A 20,052-nucleotide genomic window follows, 5' to 3' on the forward strand; every position below is an offset into this window, starting at 1 on the left:
CACGGCAAGTTATGTTTTCAGACGCTATTGTTTCTTCCCACTTACATTAAATTTACTACCATAAACACATTCTATACTTTGCCTAACATTATTGTCTTTAAGATCTCGGTAATACTATTTTAGTGAAGTGAAAAGCAGTGGCTTGTAACATTTTTTGAGACGTGGAATGCTCAAGAGTCTAACGAGTTTTTTCAAGCTGTCTGGCTATCGTGTACGCTCGTCAATACCATCTTTTGCGGTCCTCCAAACTACATTCTCGAAGTAATATATTTTAAGCAAATAATTGGCGTGACACCCTTACCTGTCTGGTAACAGCACGCCCGAAAACCTTCTCCTCCTATGGGCACCGGGAGTGGCAGTGCCGGGTCCAACAGTGACGAGGTCCTCGACAGGGGGCGTTGAGAGCGTAGACGACGACGATGCCTGATGCGCCGTCTTGCGAACTGCGTGCCCCGCCTTGGCTGCCCAGCCGGCGGAACAGCGTGTGGCGCACTGCTGGTGCAGCCTCTCCACGTATTCGCACTCCACGTGCGCGTCCCGGTTCGGGCCCCAGCGTACGGAAGGCAGCAGGCACATGGCGGGATCCTGAGAAGGGCAGAGCACAGTGCACAGTTATCGGCATTAGCTTCAATACAGCCTATCAGGAATATACGGAAGTACGTCAATAACAGGCACTTGAATAGTCACAGAATATATGCAATGAGGTGAAAGCAAAATGCGTTTAAAGTCTCACGAAGGATTTCAGCACAATTAACACGCAGAAACACCAACGTCAAATCACCAGTTCCTAATAACAAGAAAAACACGTATGCGAAGATCATGTTGATAACGCTCTGAAAAAAATTAACAAATTGAAGGTTATAATGACTTATTGAGAAAACTAAACGCTCAACGTTAGCTGCAGTAAATAGCTCATCATTTGGCAACAAGTGTAAAATTTTCTAATCATCAGTCGCTCGTGCACTATATAGACGGGCAGCTGTAGGTTGTTAAACACCCTAAATTGGGCAGAGAAGAATCATGTTTTCTTCAGCGTATATGGCTTAAGTGAAGTGTCAATGCATTGGTTGTAATTTAAGGGTTTCGAAAGTCCGTTAGTGAAATACGCATTAAAATATTCTGAAGCCTCTGCAAGTATACCTAATGAATAGATTTTGAAGTTTAGTATGGCACGGAAAAAGATAAGAAAAAACGGGCATGCAGTCAAGTAAGGAGAGAAATAAGCGTTGTTTATAGTGGAGCAAATTTCTGGGGCACGTGATACGTAGGCCGGGAGCACGTTACGATTATGAGACACTCCTTATCGGGTGACCCAGCAATCATTTCAACCATCTGGGGTTATCTAGAAGGCAGGTATATCTAAGCACACCAATATTGTACGAACTTCGCCCCCATTGAAATGCGGCCGTCGTCATCACCGGTGTCATCATGCTTAGCAGTGCGACACCAAACGTGTTAAGCTACCCCTCTCGAGTATTTGCAGCAGAGGTTGGTCGTCTAATGCACGCCTACTGTTCGTTATTGCTCGCTTGGTAGGGAAGCGTTACAACGAAGAAAGTTATTGAGAAACATAACCACAGTTCATAACAGAAAAGACTTCCCTACGTTGACAAGGCCTTCAAGTAATCATTTAAAATTGGCCAACGGGGTGACGCGACTGTAGTGGTCTCAGCAACCGAGCAGCTACAATGGCCCCGCAAAAGTTGCTAGCTCACACAATATGCTACCTGTCACACTTTAAAAGATCACAGGGTTCCTCGTGCATTCACACAAGACGACTTGAAAGAGCAAGCCATCTTGTTTGCCGTCTCAGTTGATGTATAAAAGCCATGACTTGACGTGCCACTGCTAAGTGGCGTCTTAATCTTGTCTTGAGGTTGCACACTCTCCCATTTAGTTCGCTGCCCAAAGGAGGGTGCTACAATGACATCATCTGGTGTCACATCAAATGGTGTCACGCAAGAGTTTGTGATGGCATGACGATATCATACAATTTTGCGATCTGGGGCGTCATTACATGACGATAATTTTTTTGCATCACGAGTTGCCGACGCCGCCGGCAGGCAAATTTCCCATTTGATCCCGCATCTAAGGCTTTGGCCATAATAAAGCACTCTGTTCCCTTTGTGCCGTGCTCCGTGGGCACCACTGATTCCAACTCTGCTATTGCGTGGCGAAGTGTGCATTGAGTCAGCTACAAAGGTGGCTGAATACAAAAAGGTGGCTAAAGGTGGCTAAAGGTGGCTGAATACATTGCATGTGATCTGCAAATTAAAACTGGATGCAAGTCTGTTATTGACCCTGACATAGAATGTGCCATTTGTTCCTAATTGTCCAGAAATGTAGAAACAAACTTCAAAATGCACGACCAACTCACTTTCAACCTGAATGTCCACTGAAGGACGAAGACGTCTCCCAGTGATCTCCAACCCACCGAGTCTCATTGAGCTCAATTTTATGCCTCCGAATTTCTTAGTTTCTTCGCTTCATCTTACCCTTTGCAATACTTCGCCGCTCTTATCTAATCGAATCCATCTCGATACTCACAATAATCATTGGATATCTGTCCTTTTGAAGTGACCTGCCCGCGTTCATTTTTTTCCTAATATAAGCTCGAATATTGCCTCCACCTACTTGTTATCTGATTCACTATCATGTATTCCTACCATTTAGAGTCGTACCGGTAAATCTATCGCATGCCTTGTGGTCCTTTAATCTTTTCTCGAGTTTCTTTGTCATATCCAATCAGATTTTTTATTTTTATTTGTATAAGCCCATAAAACACAATAGACTGTATAGTTCTCAAGATCCTCGTGGTACACTGTATCATTCTCGCACTTATGCTAAAAGGACTCCAAAGATTCAAACGATTTAAGGCCGGCAACAAACGTCTTTTCAGGTACCTGACCTAAACAAAATTCACGACCCTCTAGATATTGTCACGGGTCGTGACGTGGTTGAAGGTAGGAGACTGGATGGTCAGATGAAACTTTTTATTTGGGTGAACCTGCACCCGGTGAACGCAAAGTCGGTGTACAGTATCACACTTGCACTGATAGCGGCGAATGCAGCGTCCGCGGTCAATCAACTGGCAAGCGGCAAAGCATGCCGGTATTTATACATTTTCTATCGAATATTCTAGCGTTATCGCTAGCGGCGACGTAGGTTCCCGAATAATTTGTGACGTTCCCAAAATGGGCGTAATCTTAAAAAAAAAACATACTACTAAAGTCTCGAAGCTTCTTCAACATCGTACGCGCAGTTTGCGCTGAACGTAGTGTAACGGGGGGATAACAAAACTTGGGGAAAAGGACGTGGCAATATAAATACCACAATCTCGAAGCAAATAAACTAGAAGGTACTAATACAACGTAACATTGAATTTACTTGATTGTTAGTTTCTTGTTGCTTGCCTATGATGTATTTTGTGTTTTTATTGGTGCATATATTACACCAAATGACTAATGTATTTTACATCAGTTATTTTACACCGGTTATATTACACCGGGTGACTGATGTAATATTACACTGGGTGTTCTAAATGTATTTATTGTTTTTTATCAAGCATCTCTGTGTATGTAATACAGCTAACATTGCACCAGTACGTTTCACACTACAATTTTTGTATGTATGTATGCTTACGATCAACAACGCTTTATTGTTTGTATATGCGTTACATTGTTTTGCATATGCACCTTCTTTATCGCTCCGCATCAAATGTGTCTTACTAAGTGCTTGTGACGGCCTGCGTGCCTCACTGCATTTGGAGCACAGGCTCTTGAGCATTTTGCTTTTGCTCCGTTTTCTGTTCATGTGCAAAAAGGAACAAAATAAATAAATAAATAAATAAATAAATAAATAATTAAAAACAAAACAAATGTTCAAGGTTTCTTCTCGATGTGTTCGAAGTGGAAAAACGAAGCAATTGCGTTTGAACGTTACAATCGTGTATTGAATAGCAGTTGAAACGTATGCCGGTGTCTTCGTGTTTATGAGCAATCCCATCCTTCTGAAAAGGTTTGATGTAGCGCGGAGCAAAACACGGGCGCGAAAAGACCTACATCAAATATTTTCAACCAACAAGTCCACATTGTAACTCTTGTCAGCTTACCCATCTGTTCGACACGAACGCAGCAATTGCGTAGGCTGGCACGAAGCCGAAGCCCGCAAGTGCCAAGCCAAGCATCAGGTCCTTTGTCCAGCTGGGGTAGATCTGCCCCTCGTAAGACGAGCCTGAGTCGTACAGCAGGCTTGACAGTGCAAGAGCCTGCGAAAATTGCGAGAACAATGCAAGCCGAAGATTACTCGTGGGGAGGTCACGCATAAGCAAGGCGCCACGTCCTTCTGATCGACGGACTCCATCGGAGAAAGTAGTGAACGAAAGCAGTTTTGCATGATACCTGAATTCTCGCTTCAACCTGCAGAACACAGCCTCTAAATAAATGCCGCAGCATCAAGTAACTTTTGCAGCATACATAACTGTTTGACAAACTCGAATAGAAATATACTTTCTGTAATTAACAAGAGATCATAAGACAAGTCACTTCGCAGAGATTTGGCGTCGGCGTCATTGGTTGCGGAAAAACAACAGCAAGCGTTGCCCGTAAGTGGAAATTGAAACAGTTGGAAACAGATGAAAATAAGTAAATGATAAACGTATATTCCGTTGGAATGAAGATCTCACCGAGGTTTTCTGGGTCACAATCAAACGTTGGACCACAGAGCTACGCCTGCAATCAAAATTGATTGAAAAAATTAAACTGAAATTTGAATATTGGCATGTGAGCAGTGCAATGTCATGTCGAATTGAATTGAATTGAATACAGAATCAGGAGTACTAAAGTCTAAGAATGTCAGGGGGCCTCCTATAAGTGGTGGCGTGCATCAAAGGCAACAGCAGCAGAAAGAACGAACAAATAAATAACCCCATCAAAGCAGAAAGATCTACACTAAAAAGGAAAAGACATATTCACCATAGCAACATTATACAAAAACTTTAAAATACCAATAAAAATTGTGAAGGGATAATGAAAATAGCTTAATTACGCATAAACAAAGGTTCATTTAACAGTTTGATTTTCATGTTTTGTTTAAAATATCGCAGTGACCGAGATGATTTAGTATGAAGAAATATGTGATTCATAAGATAGATGCATAGACGTTACCTGTAACTCTGCTGTGGTTCGTTCTAATTCTTGGTAAAAGAAAGTTATTAAGCTCCTAAAACTTGGTAAAATTGTTGTTGACAAGCACGCGGTGAAAATACTATTTAATGATATTTCACGATCAATGAGATGGTAATATATGAGGGACAATCTGTGATAAATCGACTCATTAATCGCTAGAATTGGCAGCTGTTGATAGATGGGTATATAGCGGGAACGCAATGGGCTGCACGTCAGCAATTTTATCACCTGGTTTTGAAAGCAATGAAGTGGTTTGAGATGAATGGCGTATGTGTTACACTGTGACGACACGCAGTATAATAAATCGTTGTTTTAATATGAGCAATATAAAGTGAGAAAAAAATATGGGTTTGAAAGAACGCACTTATTTTAATGATAATTCGAATACACAACGAGACTTTTTTGATGAGCGACTTGGCATGAATATTTTATTTAAGAGAGAGAGAGAGAGAATTTATTTACAGAAAGGTAGAGATGCCGGTCTGAACTATTGTTTGCTTTGGCCTCCTACTCTACACTGGGGAAGGGTGACTGGGGAGTGAAAGAGTGAATAATGACGATGGTAAGTTAGAGAGATGATATATTCTTATTAGGCTGGGTAACTCTACAGACGTGCATCCAGTCCAGTGGCTTCTAAGAAAGCGATGACGGCTCGTATAACAACATGTGTGCGTCTGGTGTGAGGCCAAGGACTTAACACAACCTCATCGGTTAATGGTCGACTAATATATCGGCCAATCGAAGATATCAGTTGCTGACGTTCGCTTGCATATGCTGGACAGTCGCAAAATATATGTTCAAGCGTTTCTGGCAACTGACAGTGACCACAATTGGCACCTATGTCATTACAGCCCATCAAGTGGGTGTAACGTCTCGTGTAAGCCACAGCGAGGCGAATGCGGTGGATAATGCATGAGATGCTTCACTTTAACTTGTGAGGCATACGGAACTTCATTTCCGGGTTCCATTTGTGCAGCCGCTTGTGCTGGTGTTCTGGTTTCTGCCAGTGCTCTAAGATGCAGTTGCGGATTACGCGTCGAAGTAGGATGTTAGTATCTTGTCGGGAAAATGCGATTCACACTTCCGGGGCACTATTTAAAGCTCTCTTAGCTTCAACGTCCTCCTGTTCATAGCCCATTATGCCACAATGAGCAGGTATCTATTGAAATGTTACATGATGTCCATTTTTTTTGTAGCAATGCCAAGAAGCTCGGCTATTTCAATCGATAAAGTATGATATGTACCTCGTCTCATGAAGCCATCGATGGTTTGAAGAGCAGCTTTGGCATCGCACAGTATCGTCCGTTTACGAGTGGGTTCTGTCGACATAAAACGTATTGCCTCCTGAATAGCAACAAGTCACGAAGGTGTTTATTCAGAGTAAAACCCAGAAAGTTTGCAATATAGGATGTCGGTATATCATAATTATTCAATGAAACAAGTATGGAGGAAGCAATTACCGTCTGTGGGCTATGAAAAAAGCACAAAAGTTGTTTTATTAGGATTAATTTTGAATTGTTTATTTATACACCGTGAGTGAACGTTTGTTAGATCTGTAGTAGGTGTGCCCGGAAGTGCAGTGACTGATTGATGTGGTGAAAAAATGTTCGTGTCATCAGCATACAGCAAATCGTTAGAAGAGGTAAACAAATTGGGTAATTCAATGATAAATAGGAGAAACAACAAATGGCCTAAAATAGAGACTTGGGAAAGACCGCAGTAAATTTTTTCAGTTGATGAAAATTGGCCTGTAATATACAGTACTTGTGGCCTGTCGGACAAGATGGTGTGAAATAATTTTAATGGTGGGCGAGTAATACCAAAAGGCTGCAGTTTATCGAGAAGAATAAAATGTGCTCGTGCGTCAAACGCCTTTGTGAGGTCAATGAATATGGCTCCTACGAGAAACCTTTCATAAATAAATTGTTCTTGCTATCCATTAAACTGTTTAAGGCCTGTTTCGTCAAATAATCATTCATAAAAACATACTGGAGCGGGGAGAGAAAAATAATTTTGTCTACATAATTCATTAAACGAGTGTTCAGAAGCACTTTACTGACTTCACTGAAAATGGCAAAATACAAATTGAGCAGCAGTTGTTAATGTTATCACGAGTGCCTTTTTTAAGGACCGGAATCAATTTACCACGTTTCAACAACTCGGGAAATTTACTCGTTTTGAAGATTTTGTTGGCAATATCTGCCGCAATCATTGATATGCCCACAGAGAGCAGTTTTATCTTAGGAGACTGCATAGAATCCCATGATATGTGGGGTTTAACGTCCCAAAACCACTATATGATTATGAGAGACGCCGTAGTGGAGGGCTCCGGAAATTTAGACCACCTGGGGTTCTTTAACGTGCATTCAAGTCTGAGCACACGGGCCTAGAACATTTCCGCCTCCATCGGAAATGCAGCCGCCGCAGCCGGGATGCGAACCCGCGCCCTGCGGGTCAGCAACCGAGTACCTTAGCCACTAGACCACCGCGGCGGGGCCTGCATAGAATCCCGCCCTGCATGGTTCTGTAATATTGAGGGCACAAAGTGCATCAAAAACTTCTTCTGAAGAAACAGGACGAAGGAAGAAAGACCGAGGGCTACATGGAAGATTGGGTGCAACAGTACATGAAGACGTATTTTGGCATATGGCAAAGTAATCAGTGAAACCGTTTGGTATATCAGTCTCGTAAGTGAATTTCCTAGCATTGTAAATTACTGTAGTAGTGCTAAGATTTGTAGATGACCCAATGCGGTGCTTACGCACAACCATCGCAAAGTATATGAATTCGGAAGGGATGAATTTCATTTTAGCGGTCGATACACAATGCTCCATGCGGAAGCAAGACTTCTTTATTTAACAAAGGACTGCCTCCTCGTTGAAATTGTGTGCGACACCATTTGGTAATTAGCTATCTGATTACAAAGTATGGACTTTACACTCACGGTGAGGGAGATTGGCAGCACAGTGCTCCATGTGATACGCAGGGCGATGTTTGGTGTCGCATTCGTCAGAGTCTGGGCGTCGATGACTAGGCGACGAAGACCTGCAAGTAATATGAGAACTGCCATAATAAAAATTATGGCCTTCGATTCTAAAAGATTTCTTCCGACTATACTCAATGAAAATATAAAAAAAAATATTACATAGATGTTTCGCCCCCCAGCTGCTGGCATCTTCAGTGTACACTGACGCCTAGTGAACGGAGGATGCTCATTCTAGTGCTGTTCACATATGTCCGTGTGAACATCTGGCTGACCCACCGAGCGTTTCCCAGCTATAGCAGTGGATGGGGCGGCCTCTGCAAATTAAGGGTTAGTTTATACCGAGGATGCCACCTGCATACGTAGCGAAACGGCTACGCAATTTTGTAGCATTTTTTTGCGCTTATCGTTTTTGTAGCGAGGCCGCAACTAACACGACATGGTGTTGTAGCAAGCAATGAGTGGTTTGGCCTTGACTTCAGAGATTAAGAATGGCATTTATAATTTAGCACACTCAGCATGACTAGGAATTGTTGTAATCTACCAGACGTCTGACCTTGAAGTAACACAGTAATATTAATGAGAATTAACAGACCACACTGTCGACGAACGTATAAGGAGTATATTGCTAGTAGAAAACGTAACGTAAACATGAAGAACGAAAAGTGGACGAAAGATCACTTCTGTACAGGGACCGAACCTGTGGCCTTCGAATAACAAGTCCGATGCTCTACAAATTGAGCTACCGCAGCGGCCATCCCCTCGTCCACCTGGTAGGTATATGTAAGGTAGAGTGGGGTGAAACGAGAGAAAAAGCTTGATAATAGTGAATATAAAAGTTTCTCCCATTCGTTACAATTAAAAACCAACGCAGAACATTGTCTTTGGGTATGTATGAGCAAAATAAATATGACTATGTTCCCACTGTTCTACAGTTTATTCCAAAAAAACAAACAAAACAGGTGTCTCAATTTCCCCATGCATGTGGGGCAAAACAAGATAGTGTGAAAAAAAAAGAAAAGGCAGCATATCAATGGGGTGAATGATGGAGAGTGGGGCGAAGCATCCATCCGTCCATTCGCTCTTGCTTCCGTCCATCCATGCGTCCGTCTGTGTGACTGTCCGCCCGTCCGTGCGTGCGTCTGTTCGTGCGTCCGCACGTCCACCCGTGCGTCCGTCCCTGCAGTCGTCCATCCATCCGCCCCTGCGTTCGGCCGTGAAGCCATCCGTGCGTCCGTCCATGCATCTGCCTGTGTGTCCGTTTGTCCCTCCAGTCAACACTCCAAGTACCATCATCTCGCATCTTTTCATCATATATTTGGATGGATGGATGGATGAATATAGCTGTACCCTTTAGATCAGGCGGTGGCTAGCGCCACCAAGCCGTAATACCTAATGAACCAAAAACTATATTTATTTTTTTCCTTAAAAAGTGAGTTTGAGGATTCGTACTTTGCAGTGAAGAGTTTAATTACCACTCGTGCCTTGACTTTAGCCACCCATCAGATAACCTCCTTCTAGTTAAGTCTACCCGCTTAATGTCTATTTTGCCCTCCCGGTCCCTAAACCCCAGTGCTTTGAAAAACTCTGCACCATCATCCTGAACCATAGGGTGAAGCCCTTTACAAAACATTATCAAGTGTTCGGCAGTTTCTTCTTCCTCTCCACACGCACTGCATACTGTGTCTACCCTTTTGTATTTGGCCCGATATGTCTTGGTTCGCAGTACTCCCGTCCTGGCTTCAAACAGTAGAGAACTACCCCGAGTATTATCATAGATCCTTTCCTTGGCAATTTCCTGCTTAAAAGTTCCATAGATCTCTAGTGCGGACTTGTTAATCATGCCTATTCTCCACATGTAAGCCTCCGTTTCCTTCACTTTCTTCTTAACCGATAGTTCTTTTTGGTTTGGCCACCTGCTGTTTTCTAAGTATTTACCAGTCAACTTCCTGGTTCGATTCCTTCATTTTGTATCGACATTCTTCATGTATAAGTAGCTGAAAACCTTCCTAGCCCAACGCTCCTCCCCCATTTCTCTCAATCGCTTCTCAAATTTTATCTTGCGGCTAGCTTCCCGGCCCTCAAATGATGTCCATTCCATATCACCTTGTACTCCCTGATTTGGTGTACTCCCGTGAACTCCTAAAGCAAGCCTACCTATTCCACGTTGCTAAATTTCTAATCTTGCTTGAACTTCTGATCTCATGCACAAGACCGCATTGCCGAACGTCAGCCCAGGAACCGTGACCCCTTTCCTTATTCCTCTCACAACATCATACCTATTGTAATTCCACAGTGCCCTATTTTTCATGCCTGCTGCATTCTTGTTACCTTTAGTCGTCACGTATATTTCGTGTTCCCTCAGATTCACGGTCCCATTGCTTATCCATACGCCCAGATATTTGTATTTACCTGTTAGCTCTAGCGGGACCTCCTGTATTCTAAGCTCACTACCTTCGTCGTCATTGAAAATCATGACTGCTGATTTTTCCTTACTGAATCTAAAATCTAACCTATCTCCCTCATTACCACATATGGCCATCAATCTCTGCAAATCTTCCTTGTTGTTGGCCATTAGCACTATATCATATGCGTACATTAATGCTGGTAGTGCCTGATCAATAAATGTTCCTTGTTTGACTACAGAGAGGTTGAAGCCCAGTCAACTTTCCTCTAATTTTGCCTCTAATCCTTGTAGGTACATCATGAATAATAAGGGTGACAGGGGACACCCCTGCCTAAGCCCCCGTTTTACCTCTGCAGGCTTGGATACCTGTTTTTCCGACTTTATAACTACCTTGTTACCTTTATAGATACCCTTTAAAAGATTAGTGACTACATGTTCCACGCCTAGTGTGTCCAGTATTCCCCACAATTCCTCTTGAACCACGCTATCGTACGCTCCCTTGATATCCAAAAATGCTAGCCACAACGGCCTGAGTTCCTTTTCTGCTATTTCAATGCACTGCGTCAGTGAGAAGAGATTGTCTTCCAACCTCCTGTGTTTCCGAAACCCATTCTGCAGTTCCCCCAGCACCCCCTCATCCTCTATTCATGCCTGCAGTCTTTCCTTTATAATCTGCATTGCCAGCCTGTAGACCACTGATGTCACTGTTATAGGACGGTAGTTGTTTGACATAGCTTTGTCCCCCTTTCCTTTATTGATCATGCTCATCCTGCTAAGTTTCCATCCATCGGGAACTTCACCATCGATTTATTATTCCGCATATAGAAGCACCGCCATCCAGCGGACATTCCAAGGACTAAACAAGAGGTGGCACACGCTCACTTTCTTACGGCTTGCGCTTCGTGTCTACTTCCCATCTTTAACCACCTCGAGTTCATGGTGTATAATAGTTCACTGCATTCACGGCACTGCGGCTCAACGCTCGCTTTACCTTTCTTAAAACCAAGAAGGTCACGCCCAGCAATTATAACCTAGACACCCTTTCTTGTCAGATAGTGCTCAATGTACATGCCAATGGCTGCTAATTGGCAATGAGAGACAGGAAAACTCGGCTTTTAGTTAACGCGCACCCTGGGACTTTTTTGTTGTCCAACAACGCACAGAAGGAATCTCCCACCGGCACCAACTCGCAGGTAAAAACTTAAGACTGGTTACGCACTATGACGAGGGACGAATGGGTGCTGCGTTAAGAAGCAACGCCCCTAGAGTTTTATCTCTTCATTTGCTGCAGTAGAAGCACAAGAAATTCACTCCGTGAGTTATCATAAGCCCTGGTCTTGCACCCCACGCATTGATTTCCGACAGATCCCGGTGCTCTATTGCCCCAAACTTCTTGCAGATGAAACTGCGTCAGTTTTCATTTGTGCTAATGTTCTATATTTTGTACGCTTGCACTTTATCCGATTGTTTACCCACTGAAGTCAAGATACGTTTTGACACCTGTTCTCCACTTCTTTATGCCATTGGGATGCAAAACTGCACGAACATTTTGTGGCTTTAAACTTCATCAGCCGGGCTTTGTGAAGCTATGAATTACAGATTTTATATCGCTTATTAATTTAAAATTTACTGTATGCGGAAAATCTCATTAAACCTTGATTACGAAACACGTTTGTGAATGGCTTTTGTAAAATATTTTTTTAAATGTTCACGCGCCTCTTGAGAGCATCCTTGGGAACGTGGAACAACCTCGACGCTGCGCGATTGGAGTGAGTTCTGCCTTCAGCACTCTGAAACGGAGGAGTGTGTCCTGCAGCGCCTACAGAAAAGCACACTGCTCTGTCCAGGCATACTCAAATATTACGAAACAAAATAAGTGAGCAGTGCCAGAACTTAGGAATCTCGCAGGATAAGTACGATTTTCGGTTGTGACTCTTGCTGTACAAACTCCAGCCGGTGTTATTAGATGGCATCCAGCTGTTCGCGTTTCGGAGCCTTCACACAGGGTCTTGACATTCCTCAACGTAGGGACGAACGGTTCACGGTTGAAAAAGTAATCTGCTCTGATGACCTACAGAGCAACGACTTTGTGGCCATATATAAGTACGTCCATGTTGGTAGTTCTTCGTCATGCGTTGTGGTTAGGCTGTGACATCAGATGACGGCTGTGTCGCATAACTACGATGCTGCTACGTCGGGTCGTCAGGTCTTGTGGCGGAGAAGTGCCCTCACGAGGGCGTTCTTTGGAAGGTGGTGAGCGGGCCTCTGATCCCCGAATTGTTTTCGTTGGCAGCGGAGGATCATTGGCTTTTTGTCGTAGACCAACCGTGCTTTCTCCGGTCGCTGTTGTTCGTTTTCCGATACGGGCTCGTATAACGGCCCCGAGCAGAGCTTGTGTAGTTGCTGCATTGCGGTGACATATATCAGCGTGGCGACGATTATCGCCAAAATTCTCTGGTGTGCTTAGCGCCGCGGTGATGTAGTAGGTGACGTCGCGAGGTAGCAGCCGACTTTGGACGCGGCGCGTTCTATAGGCGAACCTCAGACGTAGTTTCATTTCACAATATTGGCAGCGATGATGCACGTGGCCGGCTTCTCCACAGTGGTAGCAGAGCTGGTTTGTCTGGGGCAAGGAGGTTTAAAAAAAACTTCTGGAGTGGAGGTCCCCTATTCACGCCTACGCAAGCGGGTGAAGCCGGGGAAACCGGTTGGCGGCCATCTTGCTCCAGGCAAGAGAGAGCGCAGACAACGTATCCAGCGCGCTTCCGTGGCGGCTTTTTCGAATGAAACGGGGCACTTAGTGTAATTAATTACACTCGCATTTTTTTCTTCGTGTTAGATAAACAAGATCTGTACAAAGCCGTCAGTTACGATATTACACGCCAGCAGTACGCGATTACGTATTAGCGAATATGCATTACAACGGTTAGCTGCTGTAAGTGCGGATTCGCTTGCAATTCTCGAAATGAGGCTCACGGTGGAAGCAACACAGGGGTATATGAGTTTTTATTCATTCAAGGCTTTATACAATTTCCAAAAGCACATAAAATAAAACAGAAACAATTCACACGAAAACGGCCTGATTCCCAAAACGCAGGTTATATCAGGTAACTCTATAACAACACACTAAAATTGCAAAAAATATAGAATATACCAGCTGCTCCGCTTTGTTCAACGCTGGTTCTCATCTGGCCACAAATCCTGCTATATATGGCACTACTGCGCCGACAACAGGTGAAAGGCTTGTGGGGAAGTCCACTCGCTGGGTGCAATCGTTATCATCGTCGGGTGGCTGCAACAGTGATAATCGTCTTAATGACGCCAGAGACGTTGGTGACTCAACAAGGCTTACGTCGCTTGAGGGACAGAGAACAGTCACAATATCCCGAGAACAGTTTCCAGCCTCTGATGATGCGACCTCTGTTCTAATAAGAAGACGCTTGTAGGCAGCTGTAAACTGGCAGGCAGTGGGGTTGTTGTTATAGCCGCCCTTTCCTCTTACGCAACCAAAAAATGTTTCCAGGTGGTCTTGAGACATTTTGTGGGTGAGCAAGTACTGCAGCTTCCCTGTTGCCACAAGCCTATCGAAGAGTGCTGTGACACTGCGCATACAGATCAGGAGTCCCACAAATCCGGTTTTCTTGAGGCTCTCAATCACTGGTTTTTCTTTTGCGTCCTTGAGTTTTGTTATGTACAATTCAGCCTTCTCAAAAAGGTCCTCATGAACGCCTCATTTGCCTTTCGCAGAGCTGCCTTGTATGACCTGCCAAACGGGTTTCTTGAGTTGAGGAAATCAAAAAGACGGTCAAACATTCGTATGAATTCAGCCGTAGCATGTGCGCCTTTGAATTGCGGAAGCTTTAACGTGGACTCGCAAAAGTCGAGTGCGTCTGCCACAGATGAACTGAGCGTTTGCACGGCAAGGCGAACTTTCATCTTTTGTTTTGCCCACTCAATATGAGCTCTTGTCAGCCTGTTCCCTAAGTGTAGTCCCTCCTCCCGTTGCAACTTCTGGAGTTCTTCAATAATGGACCACCTGACTTCTGATCCATTCAGGTCAACAAGGTGGTCTACAGACCCTAGGCAGTTTCGGATAAGCTTTAGCATGTGACATGCATCTAGAATTACAGACACCTTGTTTGGAGAATCTGTTTGTTCTGTTGAACTGTTAAAGCTTGTGTCAAATTTAGGGGAGCTGTATTTGAGATCAGCCCCTAGGCACCGAGCCATAGTGAAGTTCGAGGCGGCACCATCAAATGTTAATGATGCTACTTCAACATCTATTGACGAGAGTCTCGACAGACATTCTTGTGTTAGTGCAGCTCTTTCAGATCCAGAAAGAGACTCGATGAAGAAATACCCCCGAGGTATTTTTAGTCGCATATTCATGCCGACCAGCATAAAAACGCAGACATTTGTCGCTTCGGGCAGGCTATCATCGGAGATACCTGTTCCAAGATCGATGTAGCCTACCACTTTCTTCCCAACAAGCTGAACATGTTTTTTGATGGCCATGTCATCCATCATGAGTGCTGCGATCAAGGGCTTGTCCTGGCTTTTGGCTAAATTTTTAATAAAATCAAAAGCCTCAGAGGTAAAACCCGGATCGCCATTTACAGATTTGTACCACTCACGCAACGTACGTTGCGAAGGCAAAGCGTTGTTAAATTTCGACCGCACATACTCATACGCTGCCGCAGAGTAGTAGTGCACAGTGAGTGCGAATGCACGTAGCTCTGGGGGGTACATCTTGTTTGTTTTTTCATGGGCTCGGACAAGAAGCTGTTGAATTTCAGGCGAGAAAGTTGCTTCAAAGACCTCAAGGCCTTTTTCTGACAAAAGTTTCCTCTCTTTTAGCTCCTTGATCAAATTTTCTGACGCATCACACCGCTTGCTTAGCCTTCTTTTGGATTGTTGCAGTGTCTTAACTTTCTTCTTTAGTTGGAGAACCTCTTGTGCAGACTCCTCTGCCTTGGAACGGTACCGATTCTTCGCCGGCGAAGAAGGCTCAGATGGCATTTCAACCGCTGCCTCAACACTGACGACAGGTGACAGCGCAGTCCGACACTTAGGGGCCTCTCGCTTTCTTTTCGCCTGCAAGAAAAAAAATCAGTTATGCTCCAAAGTTCAGAAGCCGGGTATAATGGTCCCACCCACTGCTTAGACTGACTAGAAACGGGATTACTACCTCGGGGATCTTTTTATAGTTTCGGTGCGGAAGTTTAGCGTGCCAGCGTGCCCGTATTTATGCACGCACAGTGGAAAAAAAAGTTGGACAAGTAAGTGTACGTGACGTGCGCTTTGTCAGAGAGTGGTGTGATTTTGAACAGCACGTAGGAAACGAGAAACTGTGCCTATACATTCGGAAATCTATAGCCTATTTACCGTAACGAAAATGTACATTCGTGATGGTACTCACTGGTTTCTGGAGATGCGCAGGGAACGCAGGAAAAATGGTAGGAATGCTCCCTGGTCGCAGTCTGGTCGTTTGGCCCGTCCTGTCAAAGCAGTTGGCTTCAAAGTGCTCCGAGCAGAGAACGTCCGCATTCTTAGGCTCCCAGCCATCCCTCCGAACAGCACGCTGCCATGCGTCACGCAGCGTCTTGTCTTTCGGAAACCTGCGGTACCACACGCACAAAATAGGTTATTCAACTTCGACTCGCCAGCTGAAAAATGCTAATGAAAGTAAGTTTTCAGCTGAAACCGCGCTTCTCGAATGAGGTAGCGCGCCGAAGGAGACAAGCGATTGAAAGCGCTTTTTCTCGCGTACTTACACGTAAAAAGTGATTCCTGGCTTCTGCTTCGCACGATTAGTGCAGCCGAAGGCGACACACGAGCTCACCATAACGTCCGGAATCGTGTCAACTTCCTTTAGAACTGCACAAAATCCGCACAGAACAAAAGAACGAGGGACAACGCGACAACTGTTGTTCAGTGGCGCGAACGGCGGGGGCCCAAACGACCGACGGCACGTTTTTTGCCTGGAGCAACATGGCGGCCGTCGGCGTCACCAGAGGGCAGGCGCTTCCACTCCAGAAGTTTTTTTTAAACCTCGTTGGTCTGGGGCACGCGAAACATGTCTTTATCGGTGGGTAGCGTTGGCTGACAAGTGCGCGAGGTGGCGTCGGGTGGGAATGGTGGTGGCGTGTTGGCAACGCGGTGTGCCGCACAGCCATAGCTCATTGCTTTCAGCAAAGGCTGTAGTGATTCGGGAATGCTAAAAAACTGCACGACTTTCTCGTCAGTGATTGGAACCACTTGAGACTAAGGCGAAGGTGACAGATTGCTTAGCTTTTCCTGCGCGATTGCTGGAATGGTTTCAGGCAACACGTTAGTGGTCAGACAACGAGAAGAATATTTCCCGCCCCGCAAATAGCTAGACAGATCTCAAGAAACAGACGGGTGAAGCTTGAAAACCAGAACATTTCCAAATTCAGTACATCAGAACAAAGTAGATTTCCTACAATACTCACAAGCAAGTTGTAACTTCTGTAAGCACAAACACGCAGATATGGCACATATTCTGAGTGTACGCGCGTATGCTGCTTAATGTGCTGTGTTTATCTCTCTCCTCTCTTTCATCTCGCCCATCTCCACCCCATGCATAGAGTAGCAAACCGGCTGCCTATAGACCAGTTAACCTCCCTCCTGTTCCTTTCATCCTATTTTCCTTCCTTCATATGGCAACGCACACAGGTCACGGTAATGTACTGAGAGGACAATAAAAACCGGACCTTCTAGACGAACGTTGGCTAATTGCGCGCACTAGCTCAGATATGCACGACCAATTGTGGGCAATCTAGCGGGCCCGGACAGCGGTGGAACGGCTACGCCTCACCGCACAAAATGTCCGGGTAGCCTGAGCCAATGCCACCTAGATATTAGGCCTACTCACTGCCACCATCACTTCACTCGTTTGGCCCGAGCGAGCACGCATACGGGAGTTTGAATCCATTGCCACAATTGTCGTCTGTTAAACGATAAAGCGTTCGCGGCAAGTTATACATGCTTAACAGCCTTATTCTGCTTTTTGGGTATGAAAATGCACTGGTTTAAATAATTTATCGCGTTTTAAAGCATTTGGAGACTTCTCTGTGAGCCATTTCTTCCACGAAAAAGCCAAAGAAGGACGTTATCGAATGTGTGGTCAATCTATAAGAGGGAAATTTGATGGACCAAGAAATCGACAAAAATTAGATGGTAAACTTCATTCTTTAGTTATTTACACACGCACGCACCTACAAAATCTAGAGCATGCAGAGAAACTGTTCCTAACTCATTTGAAAAGTTTCTGCAGTTTTATTTGTACTCTTTCCAACATCTGCCTTCATTGACTCGTAGTTATTGAGCAGAGAGTGTGCTGCTGCCACGAGAATGGTATCCAGCACATTATGAGGGCGATGGTAATTGCGATAGAAAACAAAATTTTTTGTTTCACAAAAATCTTTTGTGACCGACACAAGAAGCAGCGTTTCCTCTTTTGCTCTGGCCCCTCTCGGAGAGATGCGTAGCCGGTCATCTAACTTAGGACCTGGAAAAACTGTTAGTACTGGGTCTATATAAACTGTGTAGTTCCCGCGGGTGCTTCTATCGCACTGCTGGTTCTTGGGTCGTTATATTTTAAGTGTGAATACACTTTATAAGCGACCCCGAACCATCCACCGCCGTCGGCGGCGTCCGCAGTCTTCTCTCTATCTTTAAAAGAAAGAGGACTTGGCGGGCCGCAGCGCGATGCTCTACCGAATAAGCCACGGACGCGACGCTGATATCCCCCTTCGCTCGCTCCTCCGCTCTCCTCGCTCGCTGCAGCAGCGCGCGCACCCCTCTCTCTCGCGCGCCCGCCTTCTCTCTCAGTCTCCCGTCGAGAGCGGGTCGTGCGATGGATGTCCGGGAGGCAACGCTACCATCAACAACGAATGCAGTACAACCGAATGCCAGCACTGCACCCGTCGTTGGAGGTGACGGTACCGCGGTGGTTTCGCCGACGTTGGAAGACAAGGCGGCGCTGCGAAGGGCTCGTGAGACCGAACGTAAGCTGGCGAAGCGTGCAGAGGATGCCGAACTTCGCGCTCGCGAGGCCGAGGACAAGCGGGCGAAGCGTGCAGCGAATGGTGAACTGCGCGCTCGCGAGGCCGAGATGAGGCGTCAGCAGCGAGCCGTGAACGCGGCCCAGGAAGCGGAACGACAACGCAAGCGTCAGGCGGAGATAGGCGATGAAGGCCGGCGTCAAGACGCCGCTCGCAATCGTCGACGGCGAGTGGACGTTCCCGAAGCCGTTCGAGCCAGTGAACGTGCCGCGCGGGAGAGAGTGCGAGCCCTGGACTTTGCTCGTCCGGGGCTCGCATGCTATGAGGGGGAGTAAACTCCTCCGTGTGATCAAATTGCGATTCCCAGGAACCATTACACCATAAAGGCAGTATAGTGTGAATACTAAATATAATAGTGCGAATTAATAAATACCCCTCATAGCATCACCCCGTGCATTCGCACTTAACCATGTTCACCCTCGGGGAAATGCTTGGGAGTTTTTTTGTAGAAGTTTTTAATTATTATAGCTTGATTACACACCTGGAAACCAATTAAGAAAGCACTTTACCTTAATTGTCTACAAACATATAAATTTCAGGGAAACATATTAGAATAAGGTGCTGACCGCAATAATATTGCGATAACGTGATATGAACACCGACAAGAAAATTCATATGCACAAAACCAATGCACTAAGTAATGCAACAGCATTCCTTTCTTTTTTCCAACCAAGTGAACAGAGTTTATACAAGTCCGTGGCGCTAATCACCAATTGCAAAGTGTTTAGTGACCGTGAAAGAAAAACGCCTGCTCTAAAAATGTTATGCAATGTGCCTTTAATAATTTAGTGCCCGGGCATACGCCAACAAGTTAGAAGCGCACATAATATTTATTTTTGAGCAAGAATGAAGTATTGTGATGCTGGGGCCATTAAAACGACTTAAAATATGTAGTATGGACACACGTATCTTTGGATCACGAATGAAACGTATGTGGACGTCACCTTGACGAACAACACGCTACCACTTTGTTCTTCGGTTGTGTTTAGTAAGCTAGAACACTCGCAGCATTGGTCCCTTTGCCGCGACAATTTCCAACGCAGCATCACCCAACCATTTGTGTTTCCGGCCGTAGAGATTACGAATATCCAGTGAACAAAACACATCACATATCCGCGCCGCAGTTCACGGACACAGAAAAAGATAGTCTTCTGAAATCACCAACAAGAACACTAGCACGCCACGAAAACTTTCGTCGGGCTTGGTAATCCATGTCTGTCGAGAGACGAGAGCAAGCGTAGGCACGTCTGTGCAGAACTGCAGCGAAACACGCTGGTCAAAACGGAGTGACGTCAGAGCCCGTGACCGACACAGTGAGCAGGCTGAAATAATCTAGGTGGCATTTCCTGAGCCAGGGCCGGTAACCTTCCAGGGGTTTTTCCTATCGTG

General features: G+C 45.1%; 1 protein-coding gene across 1 annotated transcript in view; it reads right to left on the reverse strand.

The window, feature by feature from the left end:
* The window catches only part of LOC119164647 (sodium- and chloride-dependent glycine transporter 1), an 87,185-nt gene that overhangs the window by 10,850 nt on the left and 56,283 nt on the right, over window positions 1–20,052 (reverse strand). Inside the window, exons 12-14 of the mRNA XM_075874526.1 lie at window positions 8,131–8,231; window positions 4,112–4,267; window positions 302–585 (exon numbers count right to left, since the gene is read on the reverse strand). Coding sequence (XP_075730641.1) covers window positions 302–585; window positions 4,112–4,267; window positions 8,131–8,231 — 541 coding nt within the window. The remainder of the gene's footprint in view (window positions 1–301; window positions 586–4,111; window positions 4,268–8,130; window positions 8,232–20,052) is intronic.

The sequence above is a fragment of the Rhipicephalus microplus genome, chromosome 9 (assembly GCF_043290135.1).
Source record: "Rhipicephalus microplus isolate Deutch F79 chromosome 9, USDA_Rmic, whole genome shotgun sequence".
Taxonomy (NCBI): domain Eukaryota; kingdom Metazoa; phylum Arthropoda; class Arachnida; order Ixodida; family Ixodidae; genus Rhipicephalus; species Rhipicephalus microplus.